The sequence below is a fragment of the Pelophylax lessonae genome, assembly GCF_965119305.1.
Source record: "Pelophylax lessonae genome assembly, chromosome: 2".
NCBI lineage: Eukaryota > Metazoa > Chordata > Amphibia > Anura > Ranidae > Pelophylax > Pelophylax lessonae.
The window spans coordinates 258945273-258968537 of NC_138769.1; the positions used below are offsets into that span (position 1 = coordinate 258945273).

General features: G+C 45.4%; 1 protein-coding gene across 3 annotated transcripts in view; it reads right to left on the minus strand.

Moving 5' to 3' along the window:
* Positions 1 to 23265, minus strand: part of LOC309548571 (complement component receptor 1-like protein) — a 588839-nt gene that overhangs the window by 31207 nt on the left and 534367 nt on the right. For all 3 annotated transcript variants that reach the window (XM_082248544.1, XM_082248545.1, XM_082248543.1), the window contains one exon: positions 9654 to 9833. In XM_082248544.1, coding sequence (XP_082104670.1) covers positions 9654 to 9833 — 180 coding nt within the window. The remainder of the gene's footprint in view (positions 1 to 9653; positions 9834 to 23265) is intronic.

Consider the following 23265-nt stretch of genomic DNA (forward strand, 5'->3'; position numbering starts at 1 on the left):
TGTGCGGCATATGGTCTGAGCACTGACAGGCTGGCCCCCCACCCCTTCGACCTCTGCAGCAATGCTGGCAGCACTTATACGTCTATTTCCCAAAGATAACCTCTGGATATGATGCTGAGCATGTGCACTCAACTTCTTTGGTCGACCATGGTTTCATCTTCAGTGGATATAGCCTCTGACACTGCTCTGCGTGGTGTGATTTTGTTCCACTCTTTATCTGGTCTCTTCCATAGTTCGGTAACTGTAGTGGGTTTCTCTGCCATAATGTTGTAGGCAAGGATTTTCCAGAGGTTTTCGATTGGGTTTAGATCGGGACTCTGGGCTGGCCATTTCATTATTTCAACATTTTCAGCTTCAAGGAACTGCTTTACATGTTTTGCTGCTTAACGGGGCATTGTCATGCATGATAATTTGCATTTATTTGCAATACATTTGCATTCGCTCTGCCATGTAGCTGTATAAGAGACCCAACTCCTGCTGCAGAAAACATCCCCAAAACCATGACGCTTCCCCTCCACCTTTCACTGACTTCTTTACACGCTTTGGGCTCAATTTTTCCCCAGTTTGACAACGAACATAATGTTTCCCATCGGACCTGTCAGAGCATTAATAGAAGGAGGACCTTCAGACAGAACAGGGAACCCAAAGATTCTTAGGTTTTGCCAACTTCTACCGGAGTTTCTTTTAAAGGTTTCTCAGCTATCATTGCCCCAATTGCTCAACTCACACGACTCCATACTCGTTTCCTCTGGAATCAGGAAACCTAAGTAGCCTTTGAACAACTCAAAACCTTGTTTACCTCTGCTCTGCTGTTGCAACACCTGGACCCAGCACTCCCTTTCCTTCGTGAAGTAGATGCTTCTGAAGTGGCAACAGGAGCCGTGCTCTCACAGGGTCTGGCCCTAAAAGTTCTATTGCACCCAGTAGCCTTCTGCTCTAAGAAATTAAACCACGCCAAAAGAAACTACGACATAGGCGACCGAGAGCTCCTAGCTAATAAAGTGGCCTTCGAATAGTGGAGGTATCTATTGGACCACCAAACGTCTAAGACCGACAGGCTAGATGGGCATTATACTTCCAAAAACAGGAAGGTGGACGCCATGTCCCGGATGTTCCCTGAAGCTACGAAACCTGCTCCCCTGAGCATCATTCTTTCAGCCCAGAACTTTTATTGATTCAACCCAGCTTTAAAATCGGTCATTGAATGAGCCTCTGCTTCGTGCCCCAAATCTGAACAGGCCTTGTTAAGGAAACGAGATGGATTACTCTGGCATCAGGATAAGGTCTTCGTACTTTAGGAGGCAAGGCTTCAGGTCTTCAAGACATACTACGACCACCAGTTAGCCGGCCACTTTGGAGTTCGTAAAACAAGTGAGCTCATCCAATGGTCCTTCTGGTGGCCCAACCTTGGTCGGGACTGTAGAGCCCATGTCAGATCCTGCTCAGTGTGCCTACGTAGCAAGGGCGACAAGACAAAGCCCTGGGGACTGCTGAGACCCTTATCTATTCCTAACCGTCTGTGGGAAATGATCTCTATGGATTTTATTGTGGAGCTTCCGTCCTCTGAGGGTTTTACTGCCATCATAGTGGTGATACACCGCCTGTCTAAGATGGCCCAATTCTTACCCTTGGTAGGCACACCTTCAGCAACTGAGAGTGCACACACATTTATCAAGGAAATTGAGAGACTCCACAGTACCCAGTAGCATTGTTTTAGATTGGGTGTACAATTTACCTCCAAGTTTTGAGGAGCTCTCTGTAAGGCCCTGAAAATAGAACTTTGCCTCTCATCGACCTATCATCCCCAGAGCAACTAATCAAACCTTGGAGCAGAACATCCACTGTTTCTCAGCCTTTTCACAGGATGACTGGTCTCTGTTTTGGGCCAACTATGGATTCCACCCAATTGCCTTGCCTGAAACTATATTCCTGAATCGGTAGTACTTGCTGTTCAGGACAGACTTGCCTTTTTACAGAAAAACTACCAAACCCTCCAAGAATGCATAATGAAGGCTCAAAACGATTACAAAAAGTGTGACAAAAAACGAAGGGGGAATCCCTCCTTTAAAGTCAGGGATGAGGTATGGCATTCTACGGCCAATCTAAAACTCCCATGCCCATCGAAGAAGCAGGGGCCAAGGTACATCCGGCCATTTCCAGTCAAACGTGAGGTAAACCCAGTGGCGTTCAAATTATTCCTGCCTGATTCTTGAAGGATTCACACAGTTTTTCATGCCTTTTTCCTTAAGTCGGCCATTCCGGATTCATTCCGGAACTACCCCTGCCATCAGTAACTGTTGGAGAAGAAACAGAATACAAGGTGGAGTCAATATTGTATTGCAGGAAGCAAGGCAGGCAAATCCAATATCTGATCAAGGGGAAGAAAGCTCCTGGGAACCGAAGATCAACACCCATGCCCCTAGACTCCTTCGGGAATTCCATGCAAGATATCCGAGAATGATGGCCCAGTTGGGTGCTTTCGGAAGCTGCCCGTCGGGGGGGGGGGGGACCGCCAGGGCACCAATAGCAGGAGGACTCTAGGACCCAGTATCTGTCAGAGCAGGAGGAGGACTCAGGGGCCCAGCTTCTCCGCCAGCACCTCACATGGGCCTTTATAAGGAAGCCAGTCCTGGTCTGACGTGCTGTTTGATCTTCAGCTATTGCCAATGGTCCCATGTTTCCTGTGATTCTTGATTACTGACATAACTTGTTTCAGACCGGTCTCCTGCCCGCTTCCTGTCCTTGACCTTGGCTTATTTAACGGATCTCCTCTGCCTGCTACCTGTCCTGACTTCGGCTTCCACCGGACCTAGTCTTCACTGCTACCCATCTGGCACCGAATCTTGGCTTCAACCGACTACCCTCTGTCTTAGTGACCCTAGTTACCTACTACATCTCACAGGTGTCACCTGCCTGCAGCAGCCCAGCAGCACATCAGCGGTGTCCCTTATCCTTTTCTGCAAGCAACTCTGCAGGCGACCTGTGCTACTTTGGACCCGACTACTCCCGTCTCACCTACAGGGGAGTCTGGAACTTAACTGCAAGGGAAGCCCTCTCTCCATTGGCCTCCAGCACTTTGGTACCTGATAGAACTACCAGGGTTGCAGTAGTTGCACTTGCGCCTGGGCGCTGGACTCCCAACATGGTGGGGAGGGCCCGTCTTCCCCTTTTGCCCCTGAGGGGCCTGTTGTCACCGGTTCTGCCACTGTGAGGGGCCTGGCCGCCACCGGTTCTGCCTCTGTAAGGGGCCCGGCCTCCCAGCCACTGTGGAGAGGCTGAGCACTGTCACTGCAGACCGGCCTGCAGCCATGTAGGGAGGGAACACTGAATGAGAAAGTCAGCTAACGACCAACAGAGTGAAGGGGGAGGAGCTCTCCCCTCTGCAAGGAGACCCCATGACAGAAGAGGCATCCCTGGGAGGCACGTGAATAGATATACTGAGGGGGAATCGACTGACAAAGTAAGTGAGCAAGTAATTGCCACTGCAACCGATCCAATCCTCCTCCACCGCTGCCTCTTACTGGTCCCAATCCCCCCCACGACCGATCTCATCCCTATCTCCCCCACATCACCACTACCACTGATCTCATTCCTATACCCTCATTACCTCTGCGGCTGAGATTGGTGGTGGGTGGGATGAGGTCAGTAAGAGGTGGTGGTGGGGGGAAGGATGACACCAGCACTGCCACTGATCCCACCCCCATCACTGCTGCCACTGATCTCACCACCACTGCTGCCACTGATCTACCTCCCCTCACCACCACCGCTGCCACTGATCCCACCCCTCTCACCATCACTGCCGTCACTGATCCCACCCCTCTCACCACCACTAGTCCCACCCCTCTCACCCCCACTGCGATCACTGATCCCATCCACAGCTGTCACTGATCCCACCCCCTCTGACAACTGCTACTGTCACTGATCCCACACCCCTCATCACCACCGCTGTCAATGATCCCATCCACTGCTGCCACTGATCCCACCCAACTCACCACCACCACTGCTGCCAATGATCCCATCCCCCTCACCATTCCTGCTGTCACTGATTCCACCACCAGCGCTGCCACTGATCCCACTCCCCTCACCACCATCGATGTCACTGATCCCACCACCACTCTGCCACTAATCCCACCCCACTGGTCCCACCCCCCTCACCACTGCCATCACTGATCCCATCCAGTGCTGCCACTGATTCCACCCCCTCACCACCACTGATCCCACCAATACCACGGCCATCGATCCAAACACCCTCTCAATTACCATTACCGCTGTCACTGATCCCACCCCCCTCACTAATATCGCTTGCTGTCACTGATCCCACCGCTGCCACTGATCCCACCCCTCCCCACTACCGCTGTCACTGATCCCACAACCACAACTGCCACTGATACTAGCCCACCACCACCACCACCACCAATGATCCCACAACCACCACCGCTGCCACAGATCCCACCCCCCTCACCAGCACCACGGTCACTGATCCCATTCTCTTAGTACCTTGAAATTTATGAAATTGTAGGTTGTTCTCAAAATTTGATCTCTATATACGTATATATATATTACACATTTATATAAATTTTTTTTCTAGATCAGTTTGGTCTATATGTCTTGGGTGGTTCATCCTTGCCACAGCCCCGGATCAGATGTTTGCTTTGGCGCTCTCACTTCCCTCCTAGATGCTGGGTGTATTGTTGATGCTGACATATAAGTGATTAGGCTATTTTTTACTTTTTTTCATGAGATTTTTTGCATTCTTATACAAACCTATATTTACAGGTAACTTTTTGCATCAAGCTCCTGATAAGTGGACAGAGATCCACGAAACGTGTAGAGCCACATAGATGCATATATATATATATATATATATATACTATTCAGAGATCGACCATGTACTTTTCTATGAAATATTATTAAACCAATGCAATATGAATTGTTTTACTATATGAATTTTGTCTGTTAGCTCTTTTCACACATGTCTGCATCACATTTGGAAACTGATGTTATATATCTGTATGAATTACTGAATGTGCAATAAATTACCATGTTTTGATTTTATCTATGTGTATTTCAGTTAGTGACCTGCCTCACTTAAAGTCCCATGACCTCTGCTCTAATTTTGCAACTTTGATATGCGTTAGTAAAACTGTACCTACTTTGTGTATCCAGGTGGATTATACCCTGTTTTTTTCAGGACAATGTATCTTTCTCTCCAGTCAGAAGAGAGAGAGAAAACACATGGGCATGCTGCACATTGACTGATCACTGTGATATCTAATCAGAGGCTGTTACAGTGATCAGATGACCATGAACCAGGTACCAGTAGTATGAGACCCAGTGCCCTTGATGATGGCCCGGCCTTTGTGCTGGGAGCATGCTGTGTGAAGACATACATATATATATATATATATATATATATATATATATATATATATATATATATATATATATATATATATATATACAGCCCTCAAAAATTCCACTCGCCTGCTCGCATTTTGCGAGTGGATTGATGAGCAGGGCGAGTAAGAACAGGGCTGTACTGTAGGGGGAATTTGCAGCTCCTCCGTTCAGCCTGCCTCCCCTGTCACAAGGCTGTGTGTGTGTGTTTCATAGCCCAGTGAGCAGCTCCCCCCCTCCAGGAATGGGAGAGGCTGTATCTGCTCTGCCTTCTCCCGCCCCTTTCTCTCTCCCTGTGCCCGCCCACACACTCAGTGCAGCCCGTGCGTGCTGTCTGTGAAGGAGATGTGTGGGCGGGAAAGTTTCATTAGCAGCCAGCAGCTACATGGTGAACTGAGTAAGATGAGCACTGTGACTGGACTTACTCCTCCCTACCCTGTCACCCCTCCCTCTGTCCCTGTCATCACCCCCTCTGTCCCTGTCATCTCCCCCCTCTGTCCCTGTCACCCCCCCTCCACCTGTCCTGTCATCTCCCCCCCCTCTGTCCCTGTCACCCCCCCATCCACCTCCCCTCCCCCTGTCCCTGTCATCACCCCCCTCTGTCCCTGTCATCACCCCCCTCTGTCCCTGTCATCTCCCCCCCTCTGTCCCTGTCATCAACCCCCTCTATCCCTGTCATCTTCCCCCCTCTGTCCCTGTCACCCCCTCTGTCCCTGTCATCTCCCCCCCCTCTGTCCCTGTCACCTCCCTGTCCCTGTCATTACCCCCCCGTCCCTGTCACCTCCACCCCTCTGTTCCTGTCACCCCCCCCCTGTCCCTGTCACCCCCCCTGTCCTTGTCACCTCCTGTCTCTCCCTGTCACCCCCTCTTTGTCCCTATCATCTTCCCCCCTCTGTCCCTGTCATCTTCCCCCCTCTGTCCCTGTCATCTTCCCCTGTCTGTCCCTGTCTCCCCCTCTCACTCTTCCTGTCACCCCCTCTCTTTCTCTCTGTGTCACCCCTTCCTTCTCTCTCTCCATTTCACCCCCTCTCTCTCTCTCCCTGTCACCCCCCTCTCTCTCTCCGTCACCTCCTCTCTCTCCCTCCCTGTCACCCCCCTCTCTCCCTCTGTTCCACCCCCCCTCTCCCTCCGTGCCTCCCCCCCTCTCTCCCTCCGTGACACCCCCCCTCTCTCCCTCCGTGTCACCCCGCCCTCTCTCCCTCTCTGTGTCACCCCCCTCTCTCTTCGTGTCATCTCCCTCTCTCCGTGTCAGCCCCCTTTCCCTCTCTCTGTGTCAGCCCCTTTGCCTCTCTCCCTGTCACCCCTTTGCCTCTCTCCGTGTCAGCCCCCTCTCTCTCCCCGTCACCCCCTCTCTCTGGCAACCCCCCCTTGTCTTTCTCTGTCAAACCCCCTCTCTGTTGAACCCTCTCTCTCTCGGTTGTTGTTGTTAATATTTATTTTTGTAACTTAATTCTGAATAAAACATTTAACAGTGTAACTTTATGAGATATTTTACAAGGGCGTGTTTAGGGGCGGAGCAGGGTAGGGTTTGGGTGGGACAACAAGTGACAAGTAACCCTTAAGGCCTGGCTAGTACCTCAAGACTTGAAATTTTGAGCCCTGTATATATATATATATATACATACATACATACATACATACACACACAGTATCTCACAAAAGTGAGTACACCCCTCACATTTTTGTAAATATTTTAATATATCTTTTCATGTGACAACACTGAAGAAATTAAACTTTCCTACAATGTAAAGTAGTGTACAGTTTGCATATTACTCAACACACAGCCATTAATGTCTAAACCGCTGGCAACCAAAGTGAGTACACCCCTAAGTGAACACTGTTCTACAAGCTGTACACTCACTACATTTGTGTGCTTGTCCCGAAGGATATTTTCACATGAAATGTCATGATTGGTTCTTGAAAGCTGTGTACTAACGAATAGATTATCGGACGACCGCTCCGAATGCAGTTTTTTTGTCTAATATTCTCATTATGTGTACAGGCCCTAAGTCAAACATTGATCTAAAGTCTTGAGTATAGACCCAAGGAAAAATATGTTCAGTGTACCAAGTATCTTTACTCAAGAAACAAATAAATCTAGTAAAAATAAAGTTAGGCATTTTCTCTGCAGAACTGAGGAAAAGGCATTTAACTTCCTAGGACACTAGCTAAAATCTGAAGCATGATGATTAGGGTCGGTGTTTTATGGGGGCTGGCCTTCAACATTTTTTTATTTTTGTCAGTGTCCAAACCTCCTCTAGAAACCAGTATATAAACTGAGCACTGTATCTAAGAATTTGTACATCCCAGTGTACCTCAAGCGACAGTAAACTGACATTGCACTAACACCTTACTGCAGCACAACAGTGTGAACCTAGCCTAATGGTTAAATGCTTGTTTTGTCTAGGTCCTCTAGGGCAGTGGTCCTCAACTCCGGTCCTCAGGGCCCACTAACAGTCCAGATTTTAAGTATTACCTTGGGGAGATGCAGACTAGAGTACTGCAATCACTGAGCAGCAAATGATATCACCTGGGATGTATTTCAGTTATCTTGCAAACCTGGCCTGTTAGTGGGCCCTGTAGGCCAGGGATGAGGACCACAGCTCTAGGGGAATGGGAGAGAGTCAGAGAGGGGAGAATAGCCCTGGATTTTGAGGAAACAAGGAAATAGGGTAGGTAGAGCTGCATTTCCATTCCCCCTTGACAAAACAAGTATTAAACATTATTTGTAACCTAAAGCTCTATTAAACCTGAAAACAAACATTTAATATACAGTATATTGCAGCTTACAATCATTAAATGTGGTGGCTGCACTAGTTTTCTCCTTTGGGTTTTTTTTTTACCTATATTTTCCCTTGGCAGTTGTTGCTGGAGGTATTTCAAGTAGCTGGAGTTCACCTTAAATTTATTAGTGAAGTCCTTGTAAATGTGCTACTGTATCCTAAGCTGGCTATGCAATATTAGAAAGGGGGCTAAATTAGCCCCTCTTTCTTATGGGATGGTGGAAGGGATAGCTGGGAGTATAGGGTTAAAGTAAGGCTTAGGTAATAAGGCCCATATATTTCCTCAGGCTAGTTTTCCCGCCAGGAGGGGTTACTAGGCAGGTTAGTGGGGTCTCTAGGTGACTTAGGTGGTTGTTAGGCAGTTTAGCATATTGCAGAGGGCTCTCAGCGAATGAGCCCCTTCTCCCCGCCCGCTCGCCTCAGCCTATGAGGTGGAGGTTACCTCACAAGAAGGCTTATTTAAGCTGCTGCCCGTCTCAGGGGGCTCAATCTTCAGGAATCTTTTACCTGTTTTCCCCTCCCCCCCTCCCCTGGTTTTGTCGCGGCTTCACATAAATTAACTGGTTTGGGTCACCTCTGTTTCAGAGGGGGACGTGTAATTTTATTTATATTTATTATTTTGTGTTTATTATTGATATGGTATATGGTTGGATGTTGATCAATTTGATCTGCTGTAAATGACAACCCGAGTTGTTTATGACTGGGTTGGTCTGTATTTTATATATATTTTAAAAAAATGGTCTATGTTTATATTTGATACCAGTTAATAAAGTAAGCCGCGGCCTTTTATCCAAATTGGTGTCTGAGTGCCTTATTATTATTATTATAAAAAAAAAAAAAAAAAAAGGTATATGGTTTAGATATACTTGCTAAGTTTGGTTGTTTTAAAAAAAAAAAAAAAAAAAGGTAAGCATTACTCCTTCCTACCATCCCATAGTATGATTTTGTTAAAAAAAAAAATCTTTGGTTTAAGAACATTCATCTGATTATATAAATGTTAGTGGGGTCATATCGACATTTGCTTTCGACCACAGTGACAAGAAAATTCAAAGGAATAGGATGGAACTTTTTATTGAATGAATGGATGAATTTCTAGCAAATAATGAGGTTTCCATTCACGAAAGCTTATTCATTCCAAAATTGAATATTAACAGCAAACAAAATTTTGAAGTACCTTCAAATGACAATCGTCAAGTCAATGAATGCACTGACATTTTTGTATGAATGCTCAAATGAACATCCATTCAAAAATCTGCTAGTGCTTGGCCAACTTAAAACTACCCTCTCCCCAGGTTGACAACGCTGCAAGTGTAAAAGTTGTCTCTGCTGCTCCTCCACTCAGAGCATTACATTTTTGTCTATGAGTTTTATACCAATTTAACTTGGAGTTTAACATCTTTATTTATCAAACTTTTTAGATGTTTTGGTGACCGTCGTCTTCACACAATAACGGGAAATTATAGTGCAACTTACCATTACATGTAGGTAACGGAGGATCCCACTGGCTGCTGGCATTGCACTTCACAGTGTTATTGCCATTCATTGTAAAGCCCAGAAAACACTCAAATGTGACTGCAAAATTGTGATAGTATCGACCAGAAAACCCAGATAATTTATTTGCATTGGCCACATCTGGACTTGCACATTCAACAGCTGTAAAAAAGCAAAATACAATCTTTGGTTAATTAAAAAAAAAAGATGTTGTACCTGATGAATCAGTAAAACAGCTCAAAACAAAAGTTATACATTCAAATAAAATTCCAGCCAAAACCTTTTTGGATGGAGTAGGCAAGGTTTAGATCCACTGTTGGAAGAATCCCTACCCAACTGAGCCAAATGGCGCAATAAAACATGATAGAGGATCTATTATTCCCCATTCCACTCAAAAATAAAAGTAATACAGTAGATGAAGTTATACAATATAAGTTCTGCCAAAAGATTTACTAAGGATTGCAGTCACAGAATTGACAACAAGATTGAAGTGTTCTGCGCAATTGGGAATCAGGGTGCAACCTTCCAAAAATTCAGTGGTATTCATATGACAAGTTAAAAAGAAGGACACTGGGAGTAAAAACAATGAGTGGTCACTAAAATACTGGATTTCTGATTTTCTCTGAAAATCTCTATTAAATATGTAATGTTAAGTTTTTTTGCAATAAATCATAAAAAAACAGAAATATATCTGTCCTACCCATTTATTTATAGTGCCTATATCCCTTTAATTTGGCTATAACTTTCTTTGTTGATGGAACTTTTGTGGTACCAGATACAGCAAACTTGTATCATAACCAAAGGTGTAGCTATAGACCTAAAGACAGGGAGCAGTAGAGCTGTTGGCTATGACTAGGGATCAGTTCCAAGCATATAACTTGCCAGGTAATATGGGGCAGAAAAAAATTAAAAACTAAGCAATTGAAGACTGGGCTATTTCAACCACTTTTCAATCTGGACCATTTTTCCATTTTCAGTACTGTCACACTTTGAATGACAATTAGGTATACAAACCTGTACCCAACTTAATCTTTTTATACAGATAGAGCTTTCTTTTTTGTGGTATTTAAAAACCACTGAGTTGTTTACTTTTTTACTATATAAAGTAAAAAAAAAAAAACTCACATGTTTGAGAACCAAGCGCCAGGACAGAGGAAGCATCTACAAAATGACCACATTTTTGAAAGCAAACACCTTAAGGTATCTTCTAACAGACATGGTGAATCTTTTAAAAAAAAATATTTTTTTGCTACAATGCTTTGGAAAAACGCAGGGAAAAAATACATATTTTTTATTTTATTTTTATTCTACTACTCCTCCTGAGTATAGCATTACCACAAGTGAAATATTTTCACAGCCTAGACCCATAGATGGGCCCAAAATGCAAACAGCATTCAGGCTTTATAGGGGCATAAATTACGCAGTCTGTGGCTGATGTGGTGGTGGTGGTAATTGGAGACACTGACTGGCTGCACTATTGGGGCTCAAGCACACGTGAGGTTAAACTGTGGTTCTACTGCCCTCAAATGCTGCGATCCCTTTAGCTGCAGAGGCTGGGGGGGGGGGGGGTACACATGGGTTTGTGAACACACAATTTGGCAAAATTGTAATTTAACATTTAAAAAAATATAAATGACACCTTTGAGTTCAACCATCTTTCTAAAAAAACTGGCAAATTATTTCCAGCCTTTTCTTGTGGGGGATACCGGAGTACAGAGCCCCTACATCAAAAGTAGCCAGTAATGTACCTTCTGGTATGTGTACTTCTTATAACATATTTAAAGGGATTGTAAAGCAAAGTATGCTTTCCAAGTGCGAGGGAAGACTTTGTAGGAAGCCAATTTCCTAGAACTCAAGAGAAAAGGGATGACTAATCTGAGAGGCCCTGTCCATCAGTACTTGGGCTTTAATAGCCATACATTAAAGCCAACGACAAGAAAAATGTTAGACCGACCCATGGACAGAAGATCCAGATAATCTGAGAGGGCCTACTAAGATTTTTGTTGGATTTGAATACCATGTCCATTCTGAGCCAGTTTGCTGAGGATCACCAGAATACCCTATATTCAATTTTATGGAGTGGGAGAGAAAAGTAATTTAGAGGGAAAACCATAGATCAGGTTGACATTATCAGTCACCAGACCATCCAATGCAAAGAGTAGAGAATCCCCGATTGTGAAGACAAATCTGTTCAGTTTGTTGTTAAACCTGGAAGCCAGAAGGTCCATATCCAGTGTTCCCCATCTGCTAAAAAAAAAAAAAAAAAAAATCAAAAGCACCTATGGGTGAAGAGAAACCATTCCCCATGGTCCAGCTGTTGAGAACAGAGAAGGTCCACCTACCAATATTTCACAACTGGGATATGCGCAGTGGTCAGGGCTAAAGAGTTTGGGGCAAGTCAGAATAAGGTCCACTTCTCTTTAAACAACGCAACTTCTGGTGCCTCCTTAATGGTTTATGTAAGCCACTCTGTGGCATTGTCCAACTGAAACCTGGTCAGGTGACTTTGCAACAGAGAGTTCGAGCTTTAAAATGACAACTAAATTGTCCTCAGATGCAGAATATTGATACAGATTTAAACTTCCTCCAGCAGCCAAGCCCTCTGCATTGAGAGGGTACCCAGGACTCCTCCCATACCTGAAAGGCTGGCATCAGTCATGATCTCCAACACCAGTTAGGAGATCAACCTGGTCAGGATAGACCTGACCCTGCTGTTCAGAAGTACAAACTGAGTTGCAATGATCTGGAATGAGACTGGGCATATCAGACATTTTTCAGATATTTGTAAAACATTTTGAAAACCTTTTTTTTTATTTTCCTTCCACTTCACAATTATGTGCAACTTTGTGTTGGTCTATCACATAAAATCCTAATAAAATATTTTTACATTTTTGGTTGTAACTTGACAAAATGTGGAAAATTTCAAGGGGTTTGAATACTTTTTCAAGGCACTATACACAATCCTATAACTACAGTTAATCCAGAGGAAGGCAAAAAACCCAAATGAAGCATAATCCAAAAAATTCCTTCCTCCCCCCAGGAGACAGTCAGATAATCTCTGGAGGCATCACCCAGGAGGCAGTCAGATAGTCCTGTGATCAATTATCCGTATGTTATTACCTATAAATGTCATTATTCAATTACATTTTTTGTATATAGGAATGTGTCCAGCTCTTTTTTAAAAATTATCTCCTGAGCTGGCTAGAACTACTTCAGGGAGTCTATTGCACATCTTCACACCTCTTACTGTGAAGAAGCCTTTCAGTAGGTGAAGGCTAAATTGCTTTTCCATCAGAAATAGAAAACCATGTCCCCTTGGCCTCTGTAATGACCTGAAAGTGAATAACTCTACACCATGAATGGGACACATGCGAGCTAAGTTTTCAGTGGCACATGTGAATTGTACAGGATGTGACTTCTGTGATCCCACAGTGGATTTGGTATGTGCTTTGCCTGATGTTACAAAGATTAAGTTTTACTACTGCCTGGTAGACATGTGCAATTGGTTTTGTTACAAATACAAATTCGGAAGAAATTTTCGTGATTTGGAGAATCGGAAGTATCCGAATTTCCGAATCATGACAGTAATGAACATCAACTAACCTGAAACAAATATAACGAAAAACAACAAATTCATTTGTATTCATTTGTTTCAGTCGGATGACATAATGCCATAGTTTGGGCCTTTTGCTAATGTTTGAAGCATCCGAAGTAAAGTAACATAACGAATCATCTGAATTTATTTGGATCCATTCGTTTTTATTCTAGAGAGCATGAATATTCATTTTGTTTTTGGGTTGAACTTGAGAGACCATTTGTTTAATTTGTATGTGCATGGCCCAACAAAGTCAGTTGGGTATAGGGAATTGAATTCAACTTATTAACTTAAGGAATGAATACGCATTCGGATTCGCACAGACACCAGAGGGAGGCCTCTGAGGAACCGACAGCACCAAATTAAGATCCCATGGCGATAGCAGAGATCGCACCGGAGGCACCAAGTGTCGCACCCCCTGGGTGAAACTACGCACCAGCGAATGGGCGGCCACTGGCCTCTGGAAGAAAATAGCCAAGGCCGAGACCTGACCATTGATAGTACTCAAGGCCAACTTTTGATTAACTCCCCGTTGAAGGAAGGCCAAGATCCAAGCCACCGAATAGGAGCGAGGTTGGATCCCAAGGGACTCTCACAATGCAATATACGACTTCCACGTACGATGATAAATCTTCCTGGAAGTCGCCTTCCTCTCTTTCAGCAAAGTGGGAATCACTGAGGCAAATAAACCCCTGTCCTTGAGAGAGCAGATCCACCCTGAGAGGAAGTCTCCACGGGGCGTCTGCGACAAGCCTGACCAGGTCGGCGTACCAGGCGCGACGAGGCCAGTCCGGAGCCACAAGAATGACCAGAATCCCTTCCGCCTCTATCCTGCGAAGAAGTCTCGGCAGCAACTTGAGAGGAGGAAAGGCATATATCAGCTGGTACTGGCCCCAGGGGGCCACCAGCCCATCTGCGGCATCTGCCAGAGGGTCCAGAGAGCGGGCCACAAACCTCTGTACCTTCCTGTTGATTCGAGATGCCAACAGATCCACGTCCAGAGAGCCCCAGCGAAGGCACAACTGCTGAAACACCTTCAGATGCAGGGATCACTCTCCGGCATCCAAGGCCTGGCGGCTGAGGTAATCCGCCTGCCAAATTTTCCACCCCCAGAATGTGGACCGCTGAGAGATCCGGGACATGGCACTCCACCCATTGTAGAATGTCCGCCACTTCCAGGGCCGCAAGGACACTCTTGGTGCCCCTTGGTGATTGATGTAAGCCACGACCGTGGCTTGTCTGATTGAATGCACACAGGACAACCCTTCAGACGGTCGGTCCAGTGAATCGGGCAAAGCCGGATCGCTCTCAGCTCCAGGATATTGATCAGCAAATGAGATTCCTCCAGGGACCAGACTCCCTGAGCCGAGTCCTGATTGAGAACTCCCCCCCCCCCACCCAGACAGACTCGCATCCGTGGTGACAACTGTCCAGTACATAGGGAGAAAGGATTTTCCAGACTGAAGCATCGGGGACCGAAGCCACCAGACCAGGGACTCTCTGGTCCTGTGGCTTAACCGAACACGAGAATTCAGAGAATTCGGGTGTTTGTTCCACTTGAGAAGAATCTCCCTTTGAAGAACCCTCATCTAGAACTGAGCAAAGGGGACCGCCTCGAAGGAGGACACCATCATACCCAGGACTCTCATACAGGTCCTTGGACATCAACAAACTAACCGCTGACTAGATCTTCTGGAGTTTTTCTGGAGGAAGAAACACCCTGGCAGAGGATGAGTCCAAGGTCAGACCCAGATAGACCTGTTCCATGGAAGGGGTCAGAGACGACTTTTGAAGGTTCACGATCCAACCGAACTCCTCCAGAGTACGCATGGTGACCCCCAAGTTTTCCAACAGCAACGCGGGGGACTCCGCACGGAGAATCAGATCCTCCAGGTAGCCCAGGACCGATATCCCTCGCTGTCGCAACAGTGCCAGGACCGGGGCCAACACCTTTGTGAAGACCCAAGGAGCAGACGCGAGATCAAAGGGTAACACCATAAATTGATAGTGATCTTCTCCCACGGCAAAAACTGAGAAACCGTTGGTGAGCAGCACAGATCGGAATGTGAAGGTAGGCATCCTTGATGTCTATCGAGGCCAGGAGGTCCCCCTGATGTAGGAAAGCCACCACCGTGCGAATGGTTTCCATCTTGAACTTTGGAGCACGCACAAACACATTCAGTGCCTTTAGGCTGCACATTGCCCCCCTTCTTGGGAACCGTGAACAGGTTGGAATAAAACCCGCGAAAGTGTTCCACGTGTGGAACAGACACTATCACTCCTTGCTGTAGCAAGTCCTGCTCCGCCCCATAGTGCGCTCACAAGCGATTCAGGGAGAGGCGGACATTGGAAAGGAAAAACCTGACCGGAGGAATGGTTTGAAACTCGATCTTGTATCTGGACCACACAACCTCCCGGACCCATTTGTCTCGGATCTGGACCAGCCACACGTCCAAGAACCGGCAAAGGCGTCCCCCCACCCCAGACACGGGTGAGGGCGCACCATCAGGCCGACGGGGCCTTGTCCGCAGGTCTGGCAGAAGCGGACTTCTGTTTCCCAGCCAAGGGACGCTTTGGAGCACCCGAGGGAGCCTAGAAGGGCTTCGACTTATTGTAATGCTCCTGCGTTTTATGTATGATGTGGATTTACAGCTGCAGAAATATTCCACTTCAGTAGTCATGTAGAGAAACGCTGAGACACCAATCCCAACTCCCAAGACTCATGTGTGGATGATCTCAATTCAGCAAGTAAATACACACACTCAATAAGATGTTCCTAGAGTGACTTATGTATATAGTAACACAGTGACGATAGGCTGAAGAGACAGGTTGGGTAGAGATGGTAGATGACAGACACTTGAAAGGAATGTTCTTGAAAGTAAGATAGTAGCAGATGGGATGCAGATAGGTTAGCAATCATGTATGGTAGCAGATGATAGAATAGCAGGTGAACATACAGGAGAGATCAACCCAGTGCAAGAGCAGATGGTAGTAGGCTCAAGAGCTAGCAATCTTAGATAATGCAAATGCAGTAATAGTCTTTAGTATGCAGCGCTAGATAGTGTAAGCTTTTAGTATGAAGGGTATAGAGGTTTCCCCTGTGGGGTACTTATCACTAGTAGCAATGTAGCAGAGGAGAGGTTCGGCAAGAGCGGATGATCCGGTAGCGGGATACAGGGATCAGCGCAGCGTGGTTCCGACAGCAAGGTATGCTTGCAAGCATGAGAGCTCCAAGACAGGTCAGCATCAAGGGACAAAGCACATTGAACGAACACATGTGAGTGAAAGCTGGTGATTTAAATAGCTGTTCAGTCCGGCGCTCAGTGATGACAGCATCAGTCTTAAAGGTGTATGCGCACCTTACCAAAAGAGAATGGTGGGGCGCATACACTTAGGAAAAAGAGTAATTAGGGTACCCAAAGGTACCAGAACATTACAGTACCCCCCCCTTAAGGCCGGCTCCTGAAGGCCTCTGGAGCTGGTTTGTCTGGGTACTTCGCATGAAAATTGCGGATTAATCTAGGGGCATGTATGTTAGAGGTGTTTAGCCAGGTGTCGTCTTGGGGCCCATAGTTCTTCCATCGAACTAAGTATTGAAGTCTTCTTCTGTGGATACGAGAATCCAGAATCTCTTTTATCTCATATTCTTCTCCACCTTCAACTTGTACAGGAGGAGGAGGTGGGATAGTAGGCCTTATTCCTTGGTCAGGAACATGGGGCTTCAGTAGTGACACATGGAAAATGGGATGTATTTTGAGGTCTATTGGCAATGTAAGCTGTACTGCAGCTTTTCCAATAAGTTTCTTGATTGGGAAAGGTCCCAAGAACAGAGGTCCAAGCTTTTTGCTAGGGATTTTCAGTCTTAAATTTTTTGTTGAGAGCCAAACGAGGTCCCCGATAGCATACTGAGGAGAAGGTCTTCTGCGAAGATCATAGTACTTCTTTTGTTGACTATGAGCGTGTGCAATGGTAGTATTAAGCAAACCCAGAGAGTCCTTTATTTGGGTAAGATAGTCTGAGGCTACTGGGTTATTTGAAGGAAGGATGCGTGGTGGAAGAATAGAGGGATGAAACCCATAGTTCAAGTAGAACGGACTCTGCTTGGTCGTACTGTAGGTTGCGTTGTTGTAGGCAAATTCTGCCAGAGGGAGAAGATCCACCCAATCATCCTGTTGGTAAGAAGTGTAACAACGTAAATATTGCTCGATGCATTGGTTGACTCTTTCAGTCTGTCTGTTGGTCTGCGGATGGTAAGGAGAAGTGAGCTTCCGCTCAATTTGTAGTATGTGACATAGTTCTTGCCAGAACTTGGAAATAAATTGTGATCCACGGTCAGACAGAAGAGTTTTTGGGATACCATGTAACTTAAAGACATGTTTCATCAGGAGTTCTGCCGTTTGTTTGGACGAAGGTAGTCTGCGAATAGCAATGAAATGTGCCATTTTTGTCAGATGGTCCACTGACACCAAGATGGTATTAAATCCTTTGGAAGGGGGTAGTTCCACTACAAAGTCCAAGGACACAACTTCCCATGGAGTTTGGGGTATTGGTAGACTGCATAGTAGACCGGATGGTCTCGTAGTGTCAATTTTGGACCTGGCACAGACATTGCATGAAGAGACGAACTTTTGTATAGATGTTTTCATGTCAGGCCACCAGAATTGCCTGGTAATCAGATTGAGAGTCTTTGTCATACCCATATGTCCTGCCATAGGCTCATCATGCGATAATTCCAAGATCTTGGTGCGCATGGTAGGTGGTATGTAAAGTTTGTCGTTGTAGTAGAGGAAGCCTTCTGCATCAGTTTTTAGTTGTGGTGGGGGTGAATCCAAACTTATACCATGCAAAACCTCTTCCTTCAAAGAACGGACAACTCCAATAATACGTTTGTGAGGTATTATAGGAACAGAAGGGATTTTGAAGTAGTTTTCTTCAGTTAGTCGTGATAGTGCATCCGCCTTTTTGTTCTTATCTGCAGGTGTGTAGGTCACTAGGAAGTTATACCTTAGAAAGAATAGTGACCATCGTACCTGTCGGTGAGAGAGAGTTTTGTTAGTCTGAAGATATTGAAGATTTTTATGGTCCGTGTATATAAGTATTGGTAGTCGGGTGCCTTCGAGTAGATGTCGCCAATTCTCCAGAGCCAATTTTATAGCAAGCAGTTCCTTTTCACCCACGGGGTAATTTACCTCTGGACTGCTTAAGGATTTAGAAAAGAAGGCGACTGGATGAAGTGGTGAAGTGTGAGTTGGTCGTTGGGAAAGTATTGCTCCTACTGCCATGTTTGACGCATCTACTTCCAGAATGTATTGGAGGGATGGGTCTGGATGGCGTAGTATGGGAGCAGAAGTAAACCTTGTCTTTAACAGGTGAAAAGCTTTATTTGCTTCATCTGACCATTTGAATGGTCTTTTAATGCTAGTGAGCTGTGTGAGGGGTCTCACAATGGCAGAGAAGTTTCTGATGAACTTCCTGTAGAAATTCGAAAATCCAAGGAATCGCTGTAGCGCCTTGCGTGTGGTTGGTGTAGGCCAATCCTGAATGCAGGATATCTTACTCATGTCCATCTTGATTCCTGTTTTGGATATGATGTAGCCTAGAAACAGTACTTCGTCTTTATGAAACAAGCATTTTTTCAATTTCACATAAAGGTTGTGTGCAAGCAATCTCGATAATACTAGTCTTACATGTCTTATGTGTTCAGACAGGGATCGTGAATATATAAGTATATCGTCCAGATATACCACAACACAGACATCTAGTAAGTCTCTGAAAATATCGTTTATAAATCGTTGAAAGGCTGCAGGGGCGTTGCATAGCCCGAATGGCATTACAAGATATTCGAACAATCCGTATCTGGTTCTGAATGCAGTCTTCCACTCGTGTCCATCACGGATTCGAATGAGATTGTATGCTCCTTTCAGGTCCAATTTTGAAAAATAGGTAGCTCCACGCACCTGCTCAATGAGCTCAGGGATAAGCGGTAGAGGATAGCGATCTTTTATTGTAATAGCATTTAATTGCCTATAGTCGATGATAGGCCTGAGACTTGAGTCTTTATTGCGGACAAAAAAAGAGTCCTGCTGCTGTGGAAGAAGTGGAAGGTCTAATAAAACCTTTTTTCAAATTCTCATCCAAATAGTCTTTGAGATGGGAAAGTTCATCCTACGAAAGAGGATAAACATGACCGAACGGCAATTTGCTATTTGGGAGTAGATCAATACTACAATCATAGTCTCGATGGGGAGGTAGTGCTTGAGCATTTTTCTCAAGAAAAACCTCAGAGAGATCCTGATAACATAGTGGTGCAATCTCATCTGTCACCACAGACAGGATCTTCCCGAAAGACGGGAAGTTTACACGTACCCTCGCAATAGCAAGAGAGGAAGGCCAGGGTCCGTTCCTTCCAATCTATGGTTGGTTGATGTGTGTGTAACCAGGGAAGTCCCAAAACAATGGGAAAGTGGGGTGAAGGTATTAGATCGAAGGTAGTGGTCTCCATATGAGATCCGTTAGTAGTGACTAGGAGTGCCTGTGTCTGATCAGTGATCGGACCAGAGGATAAAGGAACACCGTTAATAAGACTCACTGAGACAGGTTTAGGTTTAGAAATAATAGGAACTTTATTTAAAGCAGCAAAACGTATGTCAATATAATTTCCACAAGATCCTGTGTCAATCATGGCCTTAGTAGTAATCCTGTTCTGGTCCCACTGTAATGTTAAGCAAACAAAAAGGTAAGGGTTAGTGATTGAAGTTGCCAATCCCCCTAGGAGGACATGTGAACACTCACCCTTCTTTTTGTAGACTAGGGGACAGACGTTTATCTTGTGATCCGGGGATGCACAGTACAAGCAGAGATTACCAGATCGTCTTCTGGCTCTTTCCATAGTTGATAGAGGTGGGCGTATGGTTCCTACCTCCATAGGAGTGGGGTCAACGGCCGAAATCCGAGAAGAACTGGATAATGGCATTCCCATTTTCTCAGCCTTTCTTTCTCGTAGTCTTCTATCTATGGTGATACTGAGTTGTATCAATGCATCCAGGGTTTTTGGCAGATCCGCTCGGGCGAGCTCGTCTTTAACGGCCTCTGATAGGCCAAGCCTAAATTGGGATTTCAGAGATGCATCATTCCATTCTGAATCAAGGGTCCATCTCTTGAATTCTGCGACAAAGTCTTCCACAGGTCTCCCACCTTGTTTCAAGGATCTTAATTGAAGATCGGCAGTACTCTGCCTATTGGGATCATCATATAGGCTAGTAAGTTCTGCTAGAAACAAGGCATAGGAGTTGAGAAGCTGATCGCTTTTCTCAAAAAGAGAGTCTGCCCAGGCCCGAGGATCGCCTGTTAGGTAAGAAATAATAGTACAAACCTTAATGTGATCAGTAAGGTAGGTACGGGGTTTTAGCAAGAAAAGTAACTCACATGCGTTTTTAAATTCGCGAATTTTTTTGCGATCGCCTGTAAATACCAAAGGAGGATTTATTTTGGGTTCAGGGGACTGAGCAGTGGTAAGTTGTGTCAGTCTAATTACCTGCTGCGACAGAGCCTGATTGTCTTCTTTTAATTCAGCAAGTGCGTGTATTAACGCAGTTACTTGCTGTTTTAATTGTGTCACCTGAGTGGTTATTTCTGCTGAATCCATTTGAGGTTCGTTCAATCTGTAACGCTCCTGCGTTTTATGTATGATGTGGATTTACAGCTGCAGAAATATTCCACTTCAGTAGTCATGTAGAGAAACGCTGAGACACCAATCCCAACTCCCAAGACTCATCATGTGTGGATGATCTCAATTCAGCAAGTAAATACACACACTCAATAAGATGTTCCTAGAGTGACTTATGTATATAGTAACACAGTGATGATAGGCTGAAGAGACAGGTTGGGTAGAGATGGTAGATGACAGACACTTGAAAGGAATGTTCTTGAAAGTAAGATAGTAGCAGATGGGATGCAGATAGGTTAGCAATCATGTATGGTAGCAGATGATAGAATAGCAGGTGAACATACAGGAGAGATCAACCCAGTGCAAGAGCAGATGGTAGTAGGCTCAAGAGCTAGCAATCTTAGATAATGCAAATGCAGTAATAGTCTTTAGTATGCAGCGCTAGATAGTGTAAGCTTTTAGTATGAAGGGTATAGAGGTTTCCCCTGTGGGGTACTTATCACTAGTAGCAATGTAGCAGAGGAGAGGTTCGGCAAGAGCGGATGATCCGGTAGCGGGATACAGGGATCAGCGCAGCGTGGTTCCGACAGCAAGGTATGCTTGCAAGCATGAGAGCTCCAAGACAGGTCAGCATCAAGGGACAAAGCACATTGAACGAACACATGTGAGTGAAAGCTGGTGATTTAAATAGCTGTTCAGTCTGGCGCTCAGTGATGACAGCATCAGTCTTAAAGGTGTATGCGCACCTTACCAAAAGAGAATGGTGGGGCGCATACACTTAGGAAAAAGAGTAATTAGGGTACCCAAAGGTACCAGAACATTACACTTATCGGCTGCCCCTGAAGGACGAGAATACTTCCTGTGAGCCGAAAAGGACGGACCCCGCCGACGGCGAGAGTCCCTACCCCTGGAAGCCTGCGGGAGAAAGGTACTCTTACCCCCCGTAATACGCCTCATGACCACCGCTGGAAACGACAGACGACCCAAAAGGGAAGCAATATCCAGCGCAGCACCGCAAGCATACTGCAGTGCCTGCACCATCTGGTCCAACAGTTCCTCAAATTTAGGAGGGACAGGCTGGCCCTCCACGTCCCGGCAAAGCAGCTTCGCCCATTCAGTCACAGTTTGGGTGACAAGGGCCAAAGCAAAAGCAGACCTTGCAGAATTTATAGCATGCACTGCCCCCTTTGCAAGGCTGAGACCTGCCAGTGTCATGGATTGTTCTCAATCATCGTCTGGGAAGACCAGGTGATGTCAATCTCAAAGGTTTTAAATGCCCAGACTCATCTGACCTTGCCCCAACAATCCGCACCATGGGATAAGCAGTTGTCTAGAAAACTGAAACTGAAAATAGTTGACGCTCACAAAGCTGGAGAAGGCTATAAGAAGATAGCAAAGCGTTTTCAGATGTCAATATCCTCTGTTCGGAATGTAATTAAGAAATGGCAGTCATCAGGAACAGTGGAAGTTAAAGCAAGATCTGGAAGACCAAGAAAAATATCAGACAGAACAGCTCGCTACATTGTGAGAAAAACAATTCAAAACCCACGTTTGACTGCACGATCCCTCCAGAAAGATCTGGCAGACACTGGAATTTGGTACACTATTCCACTATAAAGAGATACTTGTACAAATATGGTCTTCATGGAAGAGTCATCAGAAGAAAACCTCTGCTACGTCCTCACCACAAAAATCAGCGTTTGAACTTTGCAAATGAAAATATATAGATGTAATGTTCTGGTACCTTTGGGTACCCTAATTACTCTTTCATAAGTGTATGCGCCCCACCATTCTCTTTTGGTAAGGTGCGCATACACCTTTAAGACCGATGCTGTCATCACTGAGCGCCGGACTGGATGGCTATTTAGATCGCCGGCTCTCACTCAGATGTGTTTGTTCAAACTGCTTTGTGCCTTGATGGTAACCTGTCTTGAAGCTCTCATGCTTGCAAGCATACCTCGCTGTCGGAACCACGCTGCGCTGATCCCTGTATCCCGCTACTGGATCATCCGCTCTTGCTGAACCTCTCCTCTGCTACATTGCTATTAGTGATAAGTACCCCACAGGGGAAACCTCTATAACCTTTATACTAAAGCTTACACTATCTAGCTCTGCATACTAAGGACTATTACTACATCTGCATTATCTAAGATTGCTAGCTCTTGAACCTACTATCACCTGTTCCTGCACTGGGTTGATCTCTCTTGTATGTCCACCTGCTACTCTGTCATCTGCTACCATACATGATTGCTAAACCTATCTGCATCCCATCTGTTACTATCTTACTTTCAAGAACATTTCCTTTCAAGTGTCTGTCATCTACCATCTCTACC